This window comes from Gopherus evgoodei, chromosome 10 (assembly GCF_007399415.2).
Source record: "Gopherus evgoodei ecotype Sinaloan lineage chromosome 10, rGopEvg1_v1.p, whole genome shotgun sequence".
Taxonomy (NCBI): Eukaryota; Metazoa; Chordata; order Testudines; family Testudinidae; genus Gopherus; species Gopherus evgoodei.
This window is the reverse complement of record NC_044331.1, coordinates 28,240,510-28,265,842: the sequence shown is the minus strand read 5'-3', so window position 1 is coordinate 28,265,842 and position 25,333 is coordinate 28,240,510. Positions and strand designations below refer to the sequence as shown.

General features: G+C 41.2%; 1 protein-coding gene across 3 annotated transcripts in view; it reads right to left on the bottom strand.

Moving 5' to 3' along the window:
- Positions 1 to 25,333, bottom strand: part of FAM81A (family with sequence similarity 81 member A) — a 32,403-nt gene that overhangs the window by 4,935 nt on the left and 2,135 nt on the right. For 2 of the 3 annotated variants that reach the window (XM_030577664.1, XM_030577663.1), the window contains 5 exons: positions 24,866 to 24,976; positions 16,744 to 16,811; positions 15,036 to 15,309; positions 14,161 to 14,279; positions 1,960 to 2,089 (listed from right to left, as the gene is read on the bottom strand). In XM_030577664.1, coding sequence (XP_030433524.1) covers positions 1,960 to 2,089; positions 14,161 to 14,279; positions 15,036 to 15,309; positions 16,744 to 16,790 — 570 coding nt within the window. In that variant the 5' untranslated portion in view covers positions 16,791 to 16,811; positions 24,866 to 24,976. The remainder of the gene's footprint in view (positions 1 to 1,959; positions 2,090 to 14,160; positions 14,280 to 15,035; positions 15,310 to 16,743; positions 16,812 to 24,865; positions 24,977 to 25,333) is intronic. The other variant, XM_030577665.1, reaches the window with a different exon arrangement.

Below are 25,333 nucleotides of genomic sequence, written 5' to 3'. Positions count from 1 at the left end.
CTTAAAAGATTTTAAAGAGACGCTGCTCTAATTGATAGGCCCAAACTTAAACCTACTTGCAAATATTCCTTTTAGTTTTTTAAACTATCCTCATCATGCAAAATCTACTAACCCACATAACTGGAGTGGCAGCATTACTAAGATCACAATTTCTCAGCCAACAATAAGTGGGAGGAGCTGTGTCCTTGCAGATAGAGCATCTGCCTGGACCTTTTTTTGTGAGCATGTGAGGAATATTACCTAGCCGCACCCCACCTCTAAAACCTCCCTGTGTGAGGTCGCTCTCAGGAGTATTATCCATGTTACATATCTCTTATTCTTCCTTCCATTATCTACTGGGCTTTCCAAATCCATTGAGAGAGCATGTGGGAGAGGGAGAACAGAATTTATCCCAAATGCACACTTTAATTCCTATTATTGTCCATGTGCACACATTAGGTTATGTTACAACCTCTTTCCAATGCTGAATTCTCATTGACAATAATGGTAGTTACACACAGATTGAGGGTAACATGTGGCCCATCCAGAGAACAGGCCCTGTACCCACAGTCAGTGTGCTGGCAATTTCAATGAAATTGTAATTTTAAAAGTTACTTCTTAAGAGCTGTACACCTCACTGCCTGCATTACTCAACACATGGGAAATCTGAGTTTATAAATTAAGGGAATATTTTAATTATATGTGTAGAAAATGCATCTTAAACCAATCCATTTCTATAAATCAGCTTCTATATTTGAGGCATTCATTAAAACGGAACAGATTGTTTTAAAAGCTAGTAGGAAAAAACCTGAATTATCAGACTGGTCTTGTGTGCCAAGCGTTAGATCAGTGTGAAATTTGTATGGCATACAATGGAAATGCTCATATTCAACAACAGTAACATGAAGAGTGAGACTGTAGTTAGTGGGTTACGGAATACAGATTTTTTTCCATGTTTTAAATTTGTAAGTCTAACCTACTTGAATCATGGAAAATGTCTTTGTTGAGCTCTTTCCTTATCAGCGTTTAAATACAGAAATTGGAAGTGTCATGGAATTGATTTTCCTCTGTGACTAATATACTTACAGTACCACTGGCTAACTCAGTGGGATTACTTGATGTGTTTGACAGAATTATTACTGCACAGATATAGGTCTAGATTGTGAGTGGCCCCTGTGGGGCCCCACAAGTGCACAGGAACAAGCAAGAAGCTTGTCTCTCACCTGCATGTCTGCTGTAAAATAGATAGAGATAGGAAAAGCCCTGGCATCACCCCCTCCATGCTCGCCCACAGAGTCAGGCTGGTGTGTCATGCTATTCTGTATAACTATTTTCTTATATGCAGCATTTTGTATAACCCAAATGGCTCATGAAAAATGCATAAGGAGCAGCACCCGTGGAAACTGTGCCTGCAGGGTGCAAAATGTTCCTGGTGCTCTTCCAGGCGCTCTGCATCACTCCTGGTTTGTGGCTGAATGCCACAAACTAACCCAGAGGAACCCCTCCTGAAATGCAGCCATTACTGGGGTTGCTCACAGAAGGCATTAGAACAATACTAGCAACCACTAAACAACATTTTTGGAACAGAAAATTATGAATACTTTATCCAGTTAGAGCAATAGAAGAATGTAAGTAGGTGAAATGGACGTACCAATTCAGATTTGGTCCAGATTCCAGAGCAGACACATTTGCATCTACATTTGCACAGTGTCATGGGATCTTTAATGAGTAAAAATTGTCATGACCTTGATTATGTTTCTTCTGAAAGCCACTACATGCATCTGACGAAGTGGGTATTCACCCATGAAAGCTCATGCTCCAAAACGTCTGTTAGTCTATAAGGTGCCACAGGATTCTTTGCTGCTCTGAAAGCCAGCAACTCCAGTGGCTTTAGCTTTAGCTTAACAATATGGTGTTTTTGTTCAAGAAGTTATAAAACAAGTGATCTTATGAAGTGATCACTTGTTTTATACAACATACCTGTATTTCTGCCTCTTTGACTTTAGATTCCAAGATCATTTTAGAAGCTTGTTGGTCTTTGCTTAGGCTTTGAAGTCTTTCATACGTAATTTTGTGCTCTGCAGACAATCTGGCTAAACCGGCATCGCACCTGTTCAGATAGATAGATAAATACCAAAGCAATGGATGACTGTAGCTGAACACAATGTATAGGCCAAACTTTTAAAAATATATCTATTTTAGAATGGACATTTCTACGAAGGTATCCGTCTTTCCTACAAAATGTTTCTTTTCTATGAGAGTCAAAGAAATATTGATGTCTTACAACATCCACCCAATTTTCCCATAACTGGTATAAGTCTCCATACTGTAGTAAGTGCAATCCTGCGGTAGATCTCAGCTCTGAGATCATATGAACAAAAGGTGTGCTTATGGAAATCGCATTACAAATTCAAGGTTATACAATTTCAATACCTATGCTATTCCTTATGATCCATCAGACATTCTCTTAAGGTGTGTGTGATTGGCCATTAGTCTGATACATAGGCAGCCACTTACACAGTTTACTTATTAGGTGCAATTAGAAAGTAATTATAAAGAGTATATTTAAATTATTGCACCTAAGCTACTTTGGGTTTTTTATGCTTATTTATACGTCTATTCACAAAATAATAGAATGCAACCATATTAACTACTCCAAGGCCAAATTCTGCAGTCATTAGCTTTTTGAGGGTTTTTTTCCTCCAGGTTAAGTTCCCATTAAAGGCAATGAGAGTTCTGCCTTATGAATTGGCAGAACTGGGCCATAAGATTGACCATTTCCCTTCTGCACATTGGAATACTTCTGTAATTCCGCCATATTTTCAGGACAAATGGTGTGTTAAAGTACATGCCTGTGTTTTTTCCTCCCACTTTTCAGAAATATTTTTGACTGATAGATTTCACCTACAATAATACAATAAGTGCATTAACTGAGTTGTAAAAATATAGGTACTATAGGTTCAGGAGAAAGACTTCTCAAAAGTATGAGTAATGTGTATTTTTTAAGGGAAATATGTAACTGTCATAGTTACATAATCTAATATATGGAACTGATTAAGATCAGATAGCAGTTAAGGTTTTGGAAGGAGCAGGCAGTGGAACATGACAAGCAACAGCAAGCTAACCTATTATCCAAATTAATTTCACATTTTAACCATTTTTGGTATCATTTCAGTTGGAAAGCATTCACTTAGGGATGCACTTTCATCATCTGAATTATAGCAAGTACCATTGTTACCTTTCAAGCACAAAAGGAAAGTAACAACTCAAATGGCAAACAGAAGAGAAGGCACTTAGCAATATGGCAGAACTATAATATGAAAATAATAAGAGAAGCAAAGTAACAGAGAAGTGAGAACACATTAGAAAGTCATCATTTAGCAATTCAGTGTATGGAGCAAACGTGATATGGGCAGCAAGAACAACTTAAGTTGGATGTTTTTCAAGAAGATATGCTCTAAGAATTATTTTGGGGAAGCGCTGTGTTATACAGGAGGTCAGACTAGACAATCATAGTGGTCCCTTCTGGCCTTGGAATCTATGAAAAAAGTCAACATAGGACTAAAGATGTACCACCAGACCAGGGTATCTGTGGACTGTTTGGAGAAAGAACAGAGGCTAAAGCCCTCTATGTTGTTACCACTAGTGGAAACTAGAGACATGAAATTATTCTGTGTCTATTCACCAACAGCACACGGACTCCGAGAAGTGGTTAGTCTTGTGTCTGAGTTCTCATAGAAAAGTATAAAAACCAATTGGTTTGAAACTACTGTAGCTAATGTATGCAACAGGCTTCTATAATTTTTATGGCACATTGTTATTTTTGGATCATATGATCATAGTGGATCTTTGTTGTTTGTGTAATTGAGTACATTTGAGAGGGGGCAGCTGGTTGTATGGTACAGAACATAAGGGATTTCCAAAGTATCCCAGATTCTGATCTCAGTTACACGGATATAAATCTGGAATAAACTGAACATATTAGTTTATATTTTTCCAGGTATATTTTGGTTGGTACCATATGGAAAACTGTGGAGGCATCAATTCAGTGTTAAGACATCAGCATGCTCTTAATGTTCATTTTACTAGGATTTTTTTAAATTTTATTTAGTACTCTAGTATGGCCAAAAGAAAGAATACCTCTGTGCTGTACATTCAAGCATGTGGTTGGTATCTGCCCAGAAGAAAATACAGATATGCTGCAGCTATGATGCCAGATTCTGACCTCCATTACACTAGTGTATATCTGTAGTTAAAAGTTTGTAATGATAAAAGAATGTTTAATGAATGTCTCCACTGGTTTTCAAATGGTACCAACCAAAATGCAGAAAAATAAGATAGCATGATTTACAGTTTGAGTAATACCTGTTTCTTAAAATAACTCTGGTTCAGGTTTATGCTAGGCCTCAGGTTTGAAAAGAAACTAACAATCTCAAGAGACTTCAACTCTGTTGGGCCAAAATCTCATTACAGTGACTAGTCTCATGAGATTTTGGCCACATCCAAATTAGAATAAAAATAGAACCTCTTTATGGTTTTGAATTTTACTCTGTAACAAAACCCTGAGGATGGCATACAAATCCAACACTACTCCAGTCATACTCCTCTGAAATCTGAACAAGTTCTGGTTTCAGGTTCTTTTTTGGCCAATCTCTAATGTGATTATAAAGTTTTTAAATAAAAATGTATCAAAGTCCCACTTGAAGTATTAATTAATTCTTTGTGCTGTTATTGGTAACAAAATCATGTTGCCAAGCCCACATACCTAGCCAAAAGCATGCTAATAGAACATAAAAAGGAAAGAGAAAAAGTAACGTTTTTGTACCCTAACAAATATTCAAAGGCCCAATAAAAAATATTTGGCACATATTTACCTGAAGTAAGATCATTTCAAAAATATGAAGATACAAATGAGGGGGATTAAAAGTCTCTGAAGAAATTTTGTTACTTGAAATCGGAGTGCTGAGCTTACAAGGCATAAAGGACCTGATTTTGAAAAGATGGATGCAAAAATACACATCCAGTCACCTATCTAATTTATTTGTGTAGTTACTAGGGTTATACATGCAATTAGAATTTTGTGCAAACAAATATATAAATACATAGTGTACATTTGCATGCTTAATATGCCCATTTTGGCCATACAAATAATCACTTAGTTTCACAGGCATTTTTCCATGTGCAATTGCAAGCACACATTTTTGGAGATTAGACCAAAGATATATTTTGTTGTTTGTTTTGTTTTTTCAGAATGTTTACTGCAAGATCTCTTTACAAATTTCTGTACGTATGTGCACTCAGTAAGTAAAAAAAATAACATGGAAGGAGCTGGCTTTGTAAACCAAGTATTCTGGGTTTCAATATATAGTATAATTGCAGAAACAGTGGTGTTTAATATAAACTGCACAATTATGGAGCAGCTGCCTTCCAAATCTCAGTAAGCAAAAGGAGTATTTAATTTTATGAATCATTGAAAAGTGTTTTTGTTGCTAAGATATCATTGGACAATATGAGGAGAGTTTGCTGTTCTATTACTTCTGAGGTTATGCGTACAGTTGGGAGTGATTCCAGCTCACATAGACATACTCACACTTGCTCTCATTGAACTAGCATGCTAAAAACAGTAGTGAAGCCGAGGTAATAGTGAGCAGCAACATAGAGTAGCTGAGTGGCATATGTACCCACGGGTTTCAGTCAGGTTTGTACTTTGCTAGCTTGTGCACTTGCTGCTGCCTGGGCACCCCAGCTACACTTCTATTTTTAGTGCGCTGCTCAATGAGGGCTAGTGCAAGTAGGTCTGTGCAAGCTGGGAATCACACTAAGAGCTCCAAGTGTAGACATGCCCTGGCTGTAGCTAGTGGCTATATGCATATGGGCACCAAACCAAGTACTATACAGCCCGAGGTACATAGAAGTACAAAAATGGTTTACTTAAGACTAAATCCTATACAACACTCATGTGACTTGTAGTAGCATGACATATATTCAAATGCACAAGATAGCTACTCAGGGTAGCAGTGGTTACACATTATGCATTGTTCTGCCATCCAAGCAAAGGATGTATTAGTGATGGGACAGTTGTGTGTCAGGAGCAGTCAGCATGTATCAGTCCCTGCCCTGCCCCATCTGCCTGCTCAGGGGAAAAGGGAGTAAGCAAGCACACAATGCTTGTTTACTCCTATGTGCCTGGAACCAAAGAATTTAACAGTATATCACTTGGCTGAAGAATCTACAAGGACAGTAACATTTCAATGAGTTTTCTTACTGCAAATGCCATAGGCATCAGCATGCTTTTATTTATTTATTTTGGTGCCTTTATGGGAACTGAGCTCTCTTTTAGAAATCTGGCCCCAATTCTGAGTTCTGAGCCCTTCTAAAAATTCTGGCCATAATGACATAGAAAGTTAAAAGAGACTGGTCAAGCCAGAAGCAAGAGGGAAGCTCAAACTGCATTTCCAAGTACCAGATCAAAAGACCACCAAGATTTTTTTAAACTTTAAAATACTTTTAAAGAATAATCTTCCACCTGCTAGATGCAAGATAAAACCCTCACAATGTAAAGCATGCTGCAGTTCTGGGCTTTTGCATTCCTTTGTGTCTTATGATACAAATCTCAAGATGTTGTTGGAATTATACCTGCAATTCACCAAGGAACAAATGTTGTAGGGACAAAAGAACAATATTCAAGGACAGCTAGCTGTAATAAGCATAAAAAAAGCATTCCAGTCCACCCAGGATGACTTATCAGTTTTTTTGAAGTATTTCTTGATTTTTATGCTTTTGTGAAAAAACATAATGAACATAATTCACCGTGCACATAAGTTTTAACAGCTGTTCCATTCATATAGCAAGGAAATGCACTCCAGTGCACAGGGGCCAATGCAAGGCAAAACTTAAATATTTATGCATTTATGCATAATTTACAACCATTGAAACCCATAACAGTGGGCTTCACTGGTGTGTGGGACCTTGGACGTCTGAACATGTGTGTTACAGTATATCAGTTTACTGCTAAAACACTTTGAAAAGATCATCCAGTGTTGTGATAACAAAGATTTAAAAAAAAAAATTTTTTTGGAAGAAATATAATCTTGTATTCTTCAGGGCATAAATCAACCTCTCATTACTGCGGATAAAGAAGAAACTTTCCCTGTGGGCATGTCATTCCCTATACCTGCCTTCTGCAGGGCTTCTATTAACTTCCTTTGACAGTAGCCAGGACCAGCTACTTCAGAGACAAAATGCTGGATTAGATGGATTCATAGATTCATAGACTCTAGGACTGGAAGGAACCTCGAAAGGTCATCGAATCCAGTCCCCTGCCCTCATGGCAGGACCAAATACTGTCTAGGCCATCCCTGATAGACATTTATCTAACCTACTCTTAAATATCTCCAGAGGTGGAGATTCCACAACCTCCCTAGGCAATTTATTCCAGTGTTAACTACCCTGACAGTTAGGAACTTTTTCCTAATGTCCAACCTAAATCTCCCTTGCTGCAGTTTAAGCCCATTGCTTCTTGTTCTATCATTAGAGGCTAAGGTGAACAAGTTTTCTCCCTCCTCCTGATGACACCCTTTTAGATACCTGAAAACTGCTATCATGTCCCCTCTCAGTCTTCTCTTTTCCAAACTAAATAAACCCAATTCTTTCAGCCTTCCTTCATAGGTCATGTTCTCAAGACCTTTAATCATTCTTGTTGCTCTTCTCTGGACCCTCTCCAATTTCTCCACATCTTTCTTCAAATGCGGTGCCCAGAACTGGACACAATACTCCAGCTGAGGCCTAACCAACACAGAGTAGAGCAGAAGAATGACTTCTTGTGTCTTGTTTACAACACACCTGTTAATGCATCCTAGAATCACGTTTGCTTTTTTTGCAACAGTATCACACTGTTGACTCATATTTAGCTTGTGGTCCACTATGACCCCTAGATCTCTTTCTGCCATACTCCTTCCTAGACAGTCTCTTCCCATTCTGTATGTGTGAAACTGATTGTTCCGTCCTAAGTGGAGCACTTTGCATTTGTCTTTATTGAACTTCATCCGGTTTACCTCAGACCATTTCTCCAATTTGTCCAGATCATTTTGAATTTTGACCCTGTCCTCCAAAGCAGTTGCAATCCCTCCCAGTTTGGTATCGTCTGCGAACTTAATAAGCGTACTTTCTATGCCAATATCTAAGTCGTTGATGAAGATATTGAACAGAGCCAGTCCCAAAACAGACTCCTGCGGAACCCCACTTGTTATACCTTTCCAGCAGGATTGGGAGCCATTAATAACTACTCTCTGAGTACGGTTATCCAGCCAGTTATGCACTCACCTTATAGTAGCCCCATCTAAATTGTATTTGCCTAGTTTATAGATAAGCATATCATGCGAGACCGTATCAAATGCCTTACTAAAGTCTAGGTATACCACATCCACCGCTTCTCCCTTATCCACAAGGCTCGTTATCCTATCAAAGAAAGCTATCAGATTGGTTTGACATGATTTGTTCTTTACAAATCCATGCTGGCTATTCCCTATCACCTTACCACCTTCCAAGTGTTTGCAGATGATTTCTTTAATTACTTGCTCCATTATCTTCCCTGGCACAGAAGTTAAACTAACTGGTCTGTAGTTTCCTGGGTTGTTTTTATTTCCCTTTTTATAGATGGGCACTATATTTGCCCTTTTCCAGTCTTCTGGAATCTCTCCCGTGTCCCATGACTTTCCAAAGATAATAGCTAGAGGCTCAGATACCTCCTCTATTAACTCCTTGAGTATTCTAGGATGCATTTCATCAGGCCCTGGTGACTTGCAAGCATCTAACTTTTCCAAGTGATTTTTAACTTGCTCTTTTTTTATTTTATCTTCTAAACCTACCCCCTTCCCATAAGCATTCACTATGTTAGACATTCCTTCAGACTTCTCAGTGAAGACCGAAACAAAGAAGTCATTAAGCATCTCTGCCATTTCCAAGTTTCCTGTTACTGTTTCTCCCTTCTCACTGAGCAGTGGGCCTACTCTGTCCTTGGTCTTCCCCTTGCTTCTAATGTATTGATAAAAAGTCTTATTGTTTCCCTTTATTTCCATAGCTAGTTTGAGCTCATTTTGTGCCTTTGCCTTTCTAATCTTGCCCCTGCATTCCTGTGTTATTTGCCTATATTCATCCTTTGTAATCTGACCTAGTTTCCATTTTTTATATGACTCCTTTTTATTTTGTAGGTCACGCAAGATCTTGTGGTTAAGCCAAGGTGGTCTTTGCCACATTTTCTATCTTTCCTACTCATCGGAATAGCTTGCTTTTGGGCCCTTAATAGTGTCCCTTTGAAAAACTGCCAACTCTCCTCAGTTGTTTTTCCCCTCAGTCTTGATTCCCATGGGACCTTACCTATCAGCTCTCTGAGCTTACCAAAATCTGCCTTCCTGAAATCCATTGTCTCTGTTTTGCTGTACTCCCTTCTACCCTTCCTTAGAATTGCAAACTCTATGATTTCATGATCACTTTCACCCAAGCTTCCTTCTACTTTCAAATTCTCAATGAGTTCCTCCCTATTTGTTAAAATCAAGTCTAGAACAGCTTCCCCCTTAGTAGCTTTTTCAACCTTCTGAAATAAAAAGTTGTCTGCAATGCAGTCCAGGAACTTATTGGATAGTCTGTGCCCCGCGGTGTTATTTTCCCAACATATATCTGGATAGTTGAAGTCCCCCATCACCACCAAATCTTGGACTTTGGAGAACTAGTCTGATCTAGTATAGCAATTCTGATGTTCCTAAATCTTTCATAAAATTTCATTTAGCTTAATGATGCTGATTATTTATTATTGATACTAATAATTTATGGTGAACTTGTACAGCATCTTTCATGCTGAACAATTTCAAAGCATTTTACAAAATGATCAGCAAATTATACGTAAGTAGATATGGGCATGAGGCACAAGCTGGAATCTGAATTTAAACTTTCTCAGAGTTTGGAGGGTAGTCAGCGGTAGGGATTTAGGCTCATCACTTTATAGAGATGAGAACAGCTGTGAAGTTCAGATTCAGGTCTGAAACGTCTCCAGAAGTTGGGGGTGTTTGGATTTGGGTTATGCTTCAAGAGCATCTGTCTATAAGGATAATACTACACTCACCGAGAAATGCAGCTAGCTGGAAGAACAAACAGAATAGCTGTTCAACACTGTACAGATGAGATGAACTACAGAATGGGTTATGATAGTCAAGAAATAATACCATATCCATTTGAAATTGCAAGGGGAATTTAGATAGGCAGAATGTAATCACCCAAGTTGATACTTGGCCAGAATCCTGGATTAACACTCAAATTCTTACAAAAACTGATCAAAAGTTAACTCAGAGATCTAGCCTGATAACCAGCAGGCTAGACTCACCCTTTTGATTCTCCTGGTGGAACAGTTTGGGTGAAATTATACAGGTGAGTTCATTTCAAATTATTGATGAAATAACTGCAAGCAATTTAGGACAGTCTCCCACTACATATTTGTATAGCACCAAGTACAATGGTGTTGCAGTCTCAGTTGGGATCTTTAGGCACTACTGTAATACAAATAATAATAATAATTATAATCAGGAGTTGTGGGAATTTTTACAGCAAAATGTGATTGTAACTGAAGGCAGTTAATTCATTCTCAGAACAATGTCCTCATTGAATTCAGCAGTTTACAAGTAAAACAAGTTTTCTTCCTTCTCAGGGGAAGAGTTTAACAAAATGCCTGATGGGGAAGCACGAAACTGCAAATAACAAGAGAAAATAAACTGGTTCTGTCTCAGTAATGAAGATGAATTTCCAACCCCCGAGGCACTCTGATGACTGACCTTGAGCATTGCACTTTGTGTAATCTCTGTCATGTAGTTATAATTATCGGGGGAAAGCGAGACCTACCCTGAGTAAACATATCAAGAAGAAATAATGGTCTAAGTGTAAGTGGGGGAATGGTCCCGCTCAGGGCCAGCTCCAGGCCCCAGCGCGCCAAGCGCGTGCTTGGGGCGGCATGCCGCGGGGGGCACTCTGCCGGTTGCCGGGAGGGTGGCAGGTGGCTCCGGTGGACCTCCCGCAGGTGTCCCTGCAGAGGGTCCGCCGGTCCCACGGCTCCGGTGGAGCATCTGCAGGCACGCCTGTGGGAGGTCCACCAGAGCCACGGGACCGGCAGACCCTCCACAGGGACACCTGCAGGAGATCCACCGGAGCCACGGGACCGGCAAGCGGCAGAGCACCCCCTGCGGCATGCCGCCGTGCTTGGGGCAGTGAAATGGCTAGAGCCGGCCCTGGTCCTGCTATTGTGGGGAACTTTCCTGGCTTCTGCACTACCCCGGTGAAGTGGGCTAGCGAAAGCATTTGAGTCCTCGCTCCCACTTCCTTTACCCAGAGGCCTCCCTGCCCTTGAAGACTCCCCTTCCACTCTCCTGTCTGGCAGAGTCCTCGTAACCCCAACAAGGCTGGGCCCAGGATTCCTGGGAGGCTCAACCCCCAACCCTGCTGTGGTCACCCAGGACAGGGGCTAGGGTGTCCACATTCCGGTGTACTCTCTTTGCACTGCGCGCCTCCCTGACCCACTGATCACATCATACAATTTAAAGCAAATACAAGTTATTTAATTAACAATTAATTTAAAAAAAGAATAAGGAAAAATGGAAAAGGTTAAAGGAAAACACATCACCCTGCTCTGTGGCAGAGAACATTACAAACAGTGTCTCTGGACATCAGGGCAGTTCACAGTCTGTTCCTTGTAGGTCCCAGGCCTCCTTCTCACGCCCTGGCTGTGCTGCAGGGACGCTGCGGGTTGGACACTTGCTCTGGCGGTGGCCACACACTCTCAGGCTCTGGGTGGCAGGGACCCTTCTCCCCAGTGTCACCCCTGCTCTGTCAGGGTTATGATCCCCCTCCAAGTCTGGCCTGCAGGGCCTCTTGGCTGAGGCGTCTCCCTGTGCTGGGCCCACTGCCCAGGGTCCCCCTCACTCTCCCAAGCTGCTGATCGCACCCAGCTCCGGACTGCTCCAGCCCCAGCTCCACACTGCCTCAGCACGGCTGCTGCTGCTGCTGCTCTGCCTTCAGCTCCCTGGGTGCTTCTCTGGCCTCTCTGGCTCCAGTTGCTACAGCTCTGCTCCCAAGGCAGGTCTGCTCTGCAGGCTGCTTCTGTGTCTCTCTCTCAGCTCTCACCTGCTTCCTGGGCTGCTTGTCTGGCCCCTCTGGCTCTGGTTGCTGCAGCTCCCCTCCCAGGGCAGGTCTGCTCTCTCTGGGCTGTGCTCTGCCTTTTTGGGCTGCAGCTCTGCTCCTAGCAGCTTGGCTTGGGCCCCTGCTCTCTCCTTAGCTCCGCCCCACTCTGTCTGACCCAGGCAATCTCAGCTCACACAGAGGACGGGACCCACCCTGGCCTTCTGTCTCTTTGATTAGCCTGCCCGCCCTGTCAATCAGGCTGACCTGGAGCATTGGCCTCTCGCCATTGTTCCTGGGGACTGTCAGTCTCAGGGTCCTGATTTGCCATCGATCCCTCCCCTTTTAGTGCTGGGAGCTAGCAACCAAATACCTGCACTGAATGTTAGTAAGGGGATAACAGTCCCCTTATATAAGTGCTGATAGCCAACCACCATCCTCCGTTTTAAGCGCCTTGCCATTTAGGGCCACATTTTGGCAAGTTCTCATTCATGTGAGTACTCTCCTTAAATTCAGTGGCACTACTTGCATGAATGAGCACTCACCAATGTGAATAAAGGCTGCACAAGCTGGCACTAATTGTGTTGCTCTAAACATGGCATCTTGTAGAATCTCAATGTGAATCCTTTATATGAAAGAGCTACACAGGAAGACTCATGCAGATGAATTTGGCAGTGACCCTTCAGTGATAAATAAATATTGTTCAATAGTTTGTCTGACTTGAAGACAACAAAGCAAGAGCTAGTTTTGTTCTTTCCCGTTGTACATAAAAGAACTGGCTGAATGTCTGAAAAATCAGTCCTCTGTAGTCCGTGCTTTAAACCATGTTTAAACCACTCCTTGGAAACTGGGCTAACAAGTCAATGTGGAAACTATTTGCTGCCCAATATAGACACCAGGAAATCTTACAGAAACTTTTAACCTTTCACCTCCTTCTGAGTTTTTCTAACCTGTTGAAGGTATCAGTAAATCATTGCAGATGAACCGCAGGCAACTAACAAAACTGGTCCAGCAAAAAAGAATGGAATGTCTTCAAAATTCCAGATAATGGGACAAATTCATTCTTGGTGTAATTCGGCAGAAGCCATCTATCATAAAGATTCTGTACGCGAAATTATCTCCTCATCTACAGCTGTGCAACCCCACTACCGTCCGATTGTGTCTTCATTGTCATGGGTGCCAGCTGTAAGTAGGTTTGTCCAGGTGTCATTGAGAGTATAATCAAAAAACAAAGTGTAAGGGCTCGTCTACACTTAAAATGCTGCAGCAGGTAAACTGCACCGATGCTGCTGCACCAATGCAGCATTTCAGTAGGAGAATACCTGCACTGACAGCACAGTTAATCCACCTCCTCAAGAGGCGGTAGCTATGTCACTAAGAGAAGCCCTCCCATCAACATAGCCCTGTCTACACCAGGAGTTAGGTCCACACCCCTGAGCGACATAGTTCTACCAACATAAGTTGCTAGTGTAGACCAGGCTTATGTGAGGGCTTAATTTGGCCTGCAGAATCTCTGTCACTCTATGCTTTCCTCCACTCCCTTTACTTTAAACCCTGGGAATAACATGTAGTTTATCTAATGTTTAATAAGATTAACCAGGTTGTTTCTATTTCTTAAAATACATTCAAAAGCAATATATAATTTTATATTGCTCCCTGGGAACGCAAATTGTTCCATGATACCTTTACTACAGGTGAGCTAAAGAGTTAGTTAAAAAAAAAAAAAAAAAAAAAACCAGCCTGAACCTCAGTCCTTTCTAAAACTGAACCAAACTGAAGCATTTTTAGAATTCAAGCCTATTTACTGAAATCTAATTTCAAGAATTAGCAGTCATGTAACTAGTTTTAATATTTGATACTGGAATGCAGATTATTGTGCATTGCCATGAAAACATTGAGCCAAATTCATTCTGGGAATTAGGCCAAGGTTAAATTTGTGCCACTGTCATTAAATGTAAAAGGAATACTTCAAGATTAATAGAAAATCAGCTGACTGCAAAAAATACCCCCAGAACCGACACTTACCTTGCAACTCTCCCCCGAAGATCTCCCAAACCAGACAACTGCCGCATTTCCAGGCTCTTTAAAGTAGAATTAGTTCCATAACTGAGGTTATCCCTGACACGTATCTGTTCCTGCAGCATCTATAAGGCATTAATATGCAAACAGGAGTTCAATAAGTCACTTATTATACCTTCAATAGGCCACTTATATTTTGCTAAATCCAAATAAAATATAAAATCTATTTTTTAATTTAACAACTGTTTTTATAGACATGCAGAAAGTGGTGCATTATACTCATTTATGGCTTCTCCTGATTTTCAGGGCCCAAGCTACACACATAACTCTCACTGAAGTCACACTGGAAGCAGAATTGGGCCCTGAAATACTAACCTATATTTGTCCATCTACCACTACCCTGCTAATTTCTGCAGAGGTTAGGTTTAAGATTGCATATTTGACTATGAGTGGATCACCTGGATGTGTGCATTGAGAGTGGTGCATGTGGAAAGTGAAAGGGAGTTTTTCTTGCAGGGATGAGGAGTCTGTGAGTATGTTTAGGTGGTAGGGCCTTTAAACTTAGGTTGAAATGCATGTTAGCGCTGCATTAACTGATGATTTCCTAGGTTTTCTAGTTTTGTGCTGAAAGGAAATAGATTAGCACCTCAAAACTGTTTGTGTAGAATTTATATTTAAAGTCCTGCCACCCCGTACTGTTTTTTTCATAGCCACAAAAAGAACTACATATTCTGCATGTACTTTGTAAGGATGTACACACAGTTTATAAACTCTTCAGATCTTATACTTACATCACATATTAAATCTTACTACATTTTCTTATTAAACTTGGAGTCAATAGCAGAGATAGTGTCAGCCCCCGGGAAAGAATCAGAACATACCTCAATGTCCCGGTTAAGCTGCCTCACTATTGCCGTTATGTTTCGGATGTGTTCTTCTAAGAGTTGCCTAGCCAACCGATCTCCTCCCCCTTTGTTCTGCATTCTATGCAAAGTGGAAACAATGTCCTCCTTAATGCGAAAAGCGTGTTCCACAAGGGCAGCAGTTGTTTTCTCATGGCTTAGAATTCTGTCTTCTAGCTGATCCACGAGACTTGCAGATGCTAATGGGACCGCAGTCAAAGCTTGGCTGTGTAGTGGTATATTTCGAATCCGTCTAACAAAAGAAATATATTCAAACAAATGTATTATTAATGCATTGCCAGATACTGAGGGCCTTACTCAAAACTCTGTTGTAGCCATGTATGTGAGATTGATACTAGCTTAGTAGAAGCACTGGGGAGTAGAGTGCCTCCAGAAAGAATACTACCACCCAGAAATCCTGAACACTTCCAGGGAGAGGCCCACTGCTGTACATAAGCAGGTGCAGCATTTGCTGCCATGAGTGGTAGGTGTAAAGGGAAGTCAGGGCCTCCTCGCCATCTCACGTAGGGTGACTAACCCAGGCATGTACATTTAACAAAAGGATATTAGTGTGTTTTGGGATGAATTAAGACAGACAAAGTAGTGTGGCTGGGAACATGAACTCAGAATGTTTTTGATTAAATTTTGCAAGTATTACTACACGTGCAAACTTTGCAGCTGCTTTTTTTCCATCCTTGTTCAAAGCAATAACTGCAATAAAGTTAAATAAAAATAGACTAAGAAGGAATATCTTGAGTCTGCATCCATTCTTTTCTCTTCCAATAAGGCTACTCCTGGAGTATGCATCCAAAAACTTCTCCTCTTGGGAGCTGAATAAATACATGTTAAAGCTTTGGAAATCCAGGAGGGACAAAATCCAAGCTACTCACAGTCTCTAAGGCAACTTTTCAAAAAGAGGTCACCTCCCATTTAGGCACCTAAATAATTGTGCAGATTTTTCAAAAGAGCTCCATGCTGAGCAGCTTCTACTGAAAGCAATAGTTGCTGCTGAGGTGCTGAGACTTTTGAAAATCTGGCCATTGATAAACGCAGTCTTTCACAGAGTTAAGTTTTGTAATCCTGTGGAGGAAAGATTTTCAAAGGCACAAAGAGAAAATTGGTATTCAACTCCCATTGAAAGTCAACAAGCATTGAGGGCCTAATTCCCCTTTGTGCCTTTAAACAGCTTTTAGTTATTTTCTTTATACACCTTAGTTATTTCTTTTTTTCTTGTATTCTGTATATGTTATCTGATATTCATAGGGGCCAAATCATGAAGTGAAGGCTAAATTCTGTTCTCACTTACATTGTGCTGTAATTTCACTGAAGTTAATGGAGATGCAACCAGAATGTAAATGAAGGTGGAATTTGGCCCTAAATTTTTACATTCATTCCTTACTCATGAAAAACTTTCACTGGGACAAGTTCTGATGTCCTCGGTTTTCACTGTCACAGTTGAAGCCAGTAGAAGTTTTCCTTGAGACAGGACTGAATAAAAGCTAAGGGCTTCAGGATTTGGCCCATGATTTGGATAAGCAGAGTATATGTCTACAATATTTAATTTAGTTTAGTTGTTGCAGTAAGTACAAAAGCTACAATGTTAAGCATGATTGTAAACAGAGAATTAAAGAAGCACAGATACTCCTGCACTCTGTAGATTCTAGATTTCTAACATGACAGACTGTACCTTTCAGTAGGGGCAAGTGTCGGAAAGATTGGGCTTCGCTGTGCCATTTTCTTTTCAATAATTTATGTCTGTTGAGAAAATACACATTAAATTATTTAACAGTTGTTTATGTCTGGCACAGAAATGACTTTGTGTATCTGTTTAAAGTAAATCTTAAGATTATGCTAGCAACTCTAACATTGGAAGACATTTTATATATTGCCCATGATTTTGCTTTCAGCCTACTTGCATCCAAAATTTGATATAACACAAAAAAACAGGGAGGAGAATTAGATGACTAAAAACAACTAAAAAGCTTTTTCAAGCGAATGCAGCACGCATGAAAGCTGCTAGATTGACAAGCCTGGAGGTTGTTGTCCTCTGTTTATCCACAGAACTAATAATAGTAAAGCCTCTCTCTCATATAGCACTTTTCATCAGTCAACCTCAAAGCGCTTTACAGTCTGCAATGTGTTTAGCCTCATAACCCTGTTCTGAAATAGGGAAGCATTATTACCCCAATTTTTTACAGTTGGGAAACTGAGGCACAGTGAGGCTAAATGCTGTGTCAAGAGTCACACAGTAGGTCAGTTCTTGGTGTAGTGAGGAATTGAATCTGGCTCCCCATGTCGTAAGCCAGTACCCTCACCACTGGACCATCCTTCCTCCCAGAACAAGGTGGGCACAGGCAGTGGCAAAGTGAACTGCTTAACAGCAGTCCGTGAACAGGACCACCACTAGGGATGAGAGGATATTACTGTGTCAGGGCTTAGGTTAGGTGAAATTTGCCCTGTGAAAGGTCTGTAGAGAACTCAGGTGGTTCAGAAGCCTGGTGTTTGTCTTCTGCACAGGGATGAATTTGACATTCAGTTCTTGCCCTCTCTCATGAGAGAGAAGAGTGCCAGCTAGTGCCTCTGGTAGCTTTGTGATGTGGACATAAAAGCTTGCTGGAAATTTTCTAATGGAACATTTTTCTGTCAGAAAATGCTGATTCATTGAAAACTACATATTTCGTGGAAATATGTTGATTTTGATGGATTTCTCTTTCAGAAGAAGAATGGAACAGAGTATTCCGTTAAGGCTGAAGTATTCCAATTTGATCTTTTCAGAATGGAATGTTTTGTTTCCAAACAACTTTTCAGGGTTTTTTAAAAAAATTATGTAATATAATACAATTTTTTAAGAAGTTGAAATCAGAATGAAACATTTGTATTTTATTTAATTTTTTTATTATTTCATGTCATGGGAAATTTCAAATTTTTTGGTTTTGTTTTGTCTCAGAACAGAAAAAAATTCTAAATTATGGAATATCCCATGAAACAGAAAATCTGGTTCCCACGCAGCTCTAGCGGATACCTCTCTACTGTGAACTGGACTGAGACTCACCAAAGTATTTCATACAGGTCACCACAAAGCCACAAGATGATAACTTTCAGCCATTATTGACCTAGTGAGCACAGTGGCAATTATCTATACTACTTCTATTTCCCATTATAAGTATTGGTAAATTTGGTGTTAGCTCAAATATTACTATATGGTACCCATGGGTAAATATAAATTGTGTAACAGTGACTACACAGTGATGTGAAATTGAATGGCTTTGCAACTCATTACCAATCCTCCTGGCACTGAGGCTGCATGTCTGATATTTTTCAAGTATTTACCAGTATGAGAGAAGAATTTGCAACACAAGGATTGTTTGGTAGTTTGCCTCAAAAATGTTCAGATCATAATTAATATTAATTGTGCTATTTTAAAATTGTTTTAAATTAGTTTAGTGGGAAATATTCACAAATACATTTCAATCAGAGTGACTTCAGAACATGTAGTCACAACTGGGGTAGCTTTGATCTAGCTAGATCAAATAACAATATCACTGAAGTCAAGGAAGTAGCATATGGACTAGACACTCAAGTACATAACCCAGGGTTTGTGCTGCTGCCCCAGCTGCTGCAGCTTCACAGCTAGCTCAAGTAGCCATTTGTCTAATTTTAGAAATTAACTAAATTGCTCAGGTGATGTACACACCACATTTTGTCAGGATGGTCAGCAGGATCTGCTTACACCGGATTCCATGCAGACCACTCCCATTTGAGGAAAACTACAGTATACTCAAACTATGCCCTTGCTTTTCATTTCAGATAAAAAGGGGCTACATTAACTGGTTTAGATTTTTTACAAATATATTATTGGGACTATGGGGAGATTTTCAGAAAACACAAAGGGCGGTTAGGCATCCAAATCCCACTGACAATGAATGGCACCTAATTCCCATTTATGCCTTTGAAAATTTTCCCCTTTAGTATTGCTCTCTATTATGAATAGTCCCATTAACTTCAACAGTACATGTTTGCAGGACTGGGCCTGTGGCCTAGCTCGAAGCTATGACAATTTACACCAGCGGAAGATCTGCCCCCATGATTCTAAGGTCTTGTCTATATGAATATTTAGTTCACAGCAAGCCAGGGTGTAAATCTACCTCGATCTAGCCTGCCACGAAATAAGTATCCGTGAGGACCCTGCTGTCATGCATTAAAATTCCATAATGTGCTTTGATCTACTCCAGGGATCGGCAATCTTTGGCACGCAGCTCACCAGGGTAAGCACCCTGGTGGGCCAGGCCAGTTTGTTTACCTGCCACGTCCGCACGTTCGGCCGATCACGGCTCCCACTGGCCGCAGTTTGCCACTCCAGGCCAATGGGGGTGGCGGGAAGCAGCGGCCAGCATAACCCTCGGCCTGCGCTGCTTCCCACAGCCCCCATTGGCCTAGGACGGCAAACTGCAGCTAGAGGGAGCCACAACTGGCCGAAGCTGCAGACACTGCAGGCAAACCGTTCGGGCCCACCATGGTGCTTACCCTGGCGAGTCATGTGCCAAAGGTTGCTGATCCCTGATCTACTCCCATTTTGAAGCAACATAATTTAAGTTCACTTCAGAACTTCCAGTGCACAGCAGCAGGGTTCACACAGACACTTTGGTGCACAGCAGGCTAGTGTGGGGTAGATTTACATTCCAGCTTGTCAGGTGTTAAGTGTTCATATGGACAGTCCCTATAAATTGACATCTGTGGTCATCTAAACAAACCCAGTACTCACAGGCAACTGCAACTTTCTAAAATCGATATACCTTTCTGATCCAACTCTAACTTGATATACAAAAATTACATAGAAATAATTCTAAACTGTGATTAAAAAAGCAGTAAAAGCAAGAAATTCAGTGAAAGCTGACACTCCCCTCTCAATTATGGCAAACTTTTGCATGAATCACTTAATAGCGAGTGTCTGGTTATTAGCATCTACAGTTGTACCCCAGAATTACCAATCCCCAGAAAATTTTAAAATATCCCAAGTTAAGAGACATAGTCCCAGCTGAAATATTCATAAAATCAGTAATTTAAAACCAAAAATCCTTACAAAAAACATTTATAGTTAGCCAATGAACCCCACCCACTTCATAGCTAAGCTGTGATACTCTTGCTCCTATATCAGAGGGGTAGCTGTGTTTGCTGCTTTTACAGATCCAGACTAAGAGTCCTGTGGCACCTTACAGACTAACAGACGTATTGGAGCATGAGTTTTCGTGGGTGAATACCCACTTCGTCGGATGCATGTGGGTATTCATCCACAAAAGCTCATGCTCCAATACGTCTGTTAGTCTGTAAGATGCCACAGGACTCTTTGCTGCTTTTGCTCCTATAGAGTAGTACCTCTTTATAGAGTAGACGTATTCATGGTGTAATGTACTATTCAACATAGGTAAGTGTATCACAGTGTGGCCATTAGTATTACATTTAAGTAACCCAGCCATTTGAAAGCTTGTTTTGAGAGACAAATAGATTCTGCAACACTGTACTCTGTGGAGCAGACCTAACTGTGCTTCCAATATAATAGGCTTTCCAATTTAATAATGGAAATGCAGCAAAGAGTCCTGTGGCACCTAATAGACTAACATGCATCCGATTAAGTGGGTATTCACCCACTAAAGCTCATGCTCCAATACGTCTGTTAGTATATGAGGTGCCACACGACTCTCTGCTGCTTTTACAGATCCAGACTAACACGGCTACCCCTCTGATACTTGAATAATGGAAATGTTAACCCTAGCGTACTGGGTCAGGAGCCAGCCATGTTTTAACCAGGACCCCTAACTCAGTCGTAGTTGGGTAGAGAGCCTTAAGAAAGAGAGGAAACCCCACACAAAAATAAACAAATTCTGTTGGCTAAAGCATCTCCAGCATCAGGAACTGGGAAATCACCAAGGTCAACACTGCTAATCTATGGCACTGAAGGGAAACAATAGAATATTTCTAGTAATAGGAAATGTTTTAGCATCCATGGTTAATACAAAAATAAGACACAGTCAGGATGATACATAATGTTAAGGATGTGTTTGCTGAAGAATGGAACAAAACTGTTTGAGACAGTACATTATATGGAATAATATGTTATGCAGGTTCAAATATTGGCAGTAAGACATCTAACTAACTTATGCCTGTAGAAACAGAGGGTCACTGAAAATCTGGTTAAGATTTAGTCTTTTAACCATTTGTTTAATATTTCAAATAGCTATAATATATATGGTAATAACCACAGATTCTGATATCACTTGCACCCATGTAACTCTATTAACTTCAGTGCAACAACTCTGGATTTATACCAGTGTAAATGAGATCAGAATTTGGCTCAGTAGGATATTTGCCAAAAGGAGTGTTAGCCGTAACCAAATCCATCTACTCTATGCCATCTAAAAACAAATGTTTTTGACATTGTAGTGGGGTATACAAACCTCACACGGGGCTGAAAGAGGTTAAAGGGCAGTACGGGGCCCAGCTAGCCCCACCTCTCCAACCCTGCGGAGCATGCTCCATCTGGAGACAGGGGTGAAAAGGGAGCAACCAAGCTCTGAAGGGGGAGGTTGGGGAGGCGTGCAGACCAATCCTGAAGGTGGGCTGAAGAAGCCTCCCTGGAGAAACAGGACTGTATGCAGAGCCCATCTGGACTGGCAATTGGGTTTCATTTTCATTTTTCTTTTCTCCTTATCTGGGACCAGAAGCTGAGGGAGTGAAGCAGTGGTAGGAAGTGACCCAGGGAAAGTAGCTCAGAGAGCCCCTCCCTGTAGGCAAATTCTGCTGACCCTCCTTGGGCCCTGGGTCAGAGCCCAGTGGAGTGGGTGGGTCCAGGCTACCTTACCACTGCCCCATGAATGAGTGGACACTAACCACTAGCCCCTTCAGTCCGCTGAGGAGCCTATTACAGACGTAGCAATGATTGGTCCTTTTTCACATTGGGCCTGATCCTGAATTCCATGTGAACTCAGAATTGCTACAGAAAACTAAGAGATCTGATCTATAAAAACAGTTCTGCAATTGCTGATTAAACTTGGTGCAATATGGTGAACAGATGGAAGGAGAAAACAGGTTATTTTAATACAAGTGTCAACTTTTGAAGTTCAAAAAACCTGTGAGGGATATCCTGAAAAAGTATCAAAATACACCTCATGTTCATGCATTAGAACATGTTTCAAGGCACTACTTAGAAAACAGAGCATTTTTGTAGCAGTATGTGTGTTCCACTTACAGCATAGCATTCCATTAATAAGATTTTTTTTTTTTTAAAGACAGCCCCATTTTAATGAGAAACATTGTAGTAAGTGGCCAGGACGCTGACTGGGACTGAGGAGACCTGACTTCAATTCCCTGCTCTGCTTCTGCTTTGCTGGGTGCCCCTGGGCAAGTCTCCTCTGTGCCTCAGTTTCACCATCTGTAAAATGGGGGTAATGATTCTGCTCTTCTTTCTAAAGTGCTTGGAGATCTATGATTAAAAGCATTATATTAGAGATAGGTATTATTATTATTTACACATTCTGACACTGTACAGATACCAAGGGCCGAATCCTACAAACTGTTCCTCACAAAAGTCATCTCCATTAAGACTATGTTTATACTACTGCAGTAAATCGATCTATGCTACACAACTCCAGCTACGTGAATAACGGAGTTGACGTACCTTAGGTTGAGTTACTGCGGGGTCTACACCGCGGGGGGGTCGACGGGAGAAAATCTCCCATTTACTTACCTTACTATTCTCAGTGGGGGTAGAGTATAGGGGTCGAGTGGAGAGCTATCTGCTGTCAATTTGGTGGGTCTTTATTAGACCCTCTAAATCGACCGCCGGTGGATCAATCACAGTGTCGATCCCTGCGGTAGTGTAGACCTGCACTAAGTGTCATTAAGACAAGGATTATTCATCTGAGGGCTATCCTCACAACAGTCTGTGAGGTAGGTTTGGTTAGCACTATTATCACAATTTTACAACTGGGGAAATTTAGCCGGTGACATTAAATGACTTGCCCAAAGAGGTCATACAGTGAATCAGTGGCAGAGCCTGGATCTGTGCTCCTTCCTCTAGTCAAACTGTATGTTAATGGCCCTGACACAGCAAACCATTTAAGCACAGCTTACTTGTAAATATGTGAATAGTCTCATTAACGTCAATGGCCCTATCCCTGATTTATATCACTAAGGACCTGGATATTGTTCCAAAAACTCAAGACAAAATACTAAACTATTTTAAAACATATAATTGATAGTATCTCTTAAATGTGGTTTGTTTTTTTACCTCAGCTCACAATGGCTTCATCCTAGCAAAGTTGTGCATCTGTAACTCCTGCTGAAGTCAATGTCTAAGTGCAGAAAGACTGCAGGATTAGTCACAGATGTACATTCAAATACAAATGGCCCTAAAAGCCACCAAAGGCACTGATTCGTCTGAAACAATATTTCCAAATATGAAATATCCAGTTATTTGTCATTTCTAATTTAAACACATCACTCTGTAGACCAGTGGTGGTGCTAGGCCATTGCTGGCCCTAAGCAGAAATACTTGCAACTCCACCCCCCCCATACCCCCCCCCACACACACACTAATAATTAATAGGGGGCCACCTTGAACTGCTCAGGGTCCTAACCAATTGCATATTCTGCTTATACCTAGCGCTGGCTCTGCAGTACATACTCAGATCTCTCTCAAAACAGTGAGCAGAGCAGTCATGGCAGGCATTTTGGGATACTGGTGGAAGCCAGTTATGTTGACAAAACAAACAGCAGTGTCTATCGTGGTTTGAGCATTGGCCTGCTAAACCCAGGGTTGAGTGTTCAATCCTTGAGGGGGCCATTTAGGGATTTGGGGATTGGTCCTGCTTTGAGCAGGGGGTTGGACTAGATGATCTCCTGAGGTCCCTTCCAACCCTAATAATCTATGATTCTATAATGCTGAGACCTCACACACCTCCAATGACATTCTGAGGCAGTTATCTCATCCTGAATGATACGGGGGGCACGTCTACGTTGGCCCAAAGTTCGGACTAAGTGTCTGAATGGCAGTGCGCACCAAAATGCTGCGCTGTAACTCCCCTGTGTCGATGCTGCAGGTGTGAACTTAAAAGGTCCCCAGAGAGAATATACCTATTAGATCTGGTATGTAACTGTTCTTGTTTACAGAGAACTCATGACCTGTACGTTCTTACTTGCAGCACCCACAAGGGGGAGTTACAGCACAGCACTTTGGTGCCCACAGCTATGCATGCCTCCTTAGTCTGAACTGTGGGGCAATGTAGACATGCCCTTAGAGTTCTCACCAGCTTCTTCGCTGCCAGGCTTGCAATGGTTTAAATCTGTTGTCAGCTTTAAGCTCCATGATATGATTTGTTTACTAGCTCTGTACTGTGGGCCAAGTTCTACAAGCCTTCCCCAGGCCAGAGCCCATAACTGGGGAGTATATCTACACTGCAGTTAAACCACAGCCCACAGGGACATGGGGCTCGGGCTACAGGGCTGTGAAATTGCTGTGTGGATATTCACAGGAGTCCACAAGAGGGGGAGGGTCACAGAGCCCAGGTTCCAGCCTGAGCCTGAACGTCTAGACCACAATTTTAGAATCCCGCTATCTGAGCCCGAGCCAGCTGACACAGGCCAGCCATGGGTGTTTAATTCCAGCGTAGACAAACCTTGGGATTTTGGTCTACTATATACTGAAAATGCACTGGGTAAGGACCTCAGGATTGGACTCTGTGTGTCTAACAGGCAAGCCTCAGTAAAGGCATGATCCAAAGCCCATTTAAGTCAATGGAAATATTCCCACTAACTTGATCAAGCCGTAAATTCAGCACTTTTTCAGGGACCAAGTCTCCAGCATCTTGTCCACCAGCATTTAAATTCCACACAGCTCTCTGCGGTTCTGGAAGTGTATGTATGTCCTGTAAATAATAATAGCTACATGTCAGAACTAATAGTTATATTCCCTCTCTATGTATGTATGTAATATCCATTAATGTTAATGGATGTGCATCAAAAGAAAAATATAACTCTCAGGATCAGATCCTGAGCTGGTGTAAATTGACATAGTTCCACTGAACCTAGTAGAGGTCCAGGCCGCAAATATTTATCCTTTTAAGTCAGTAGTTATTTTAAATTAAGTTTACTGCTGTTTGATATGATACAGTAACTTAAAGCACAAGACAGTAAGTCAATATTATCAGATTTACCAGAGTATTATTTCATGAGTTCTTTTCTGAATATTCTACATTTGTCTTATTGCAGCTACATGGATATCT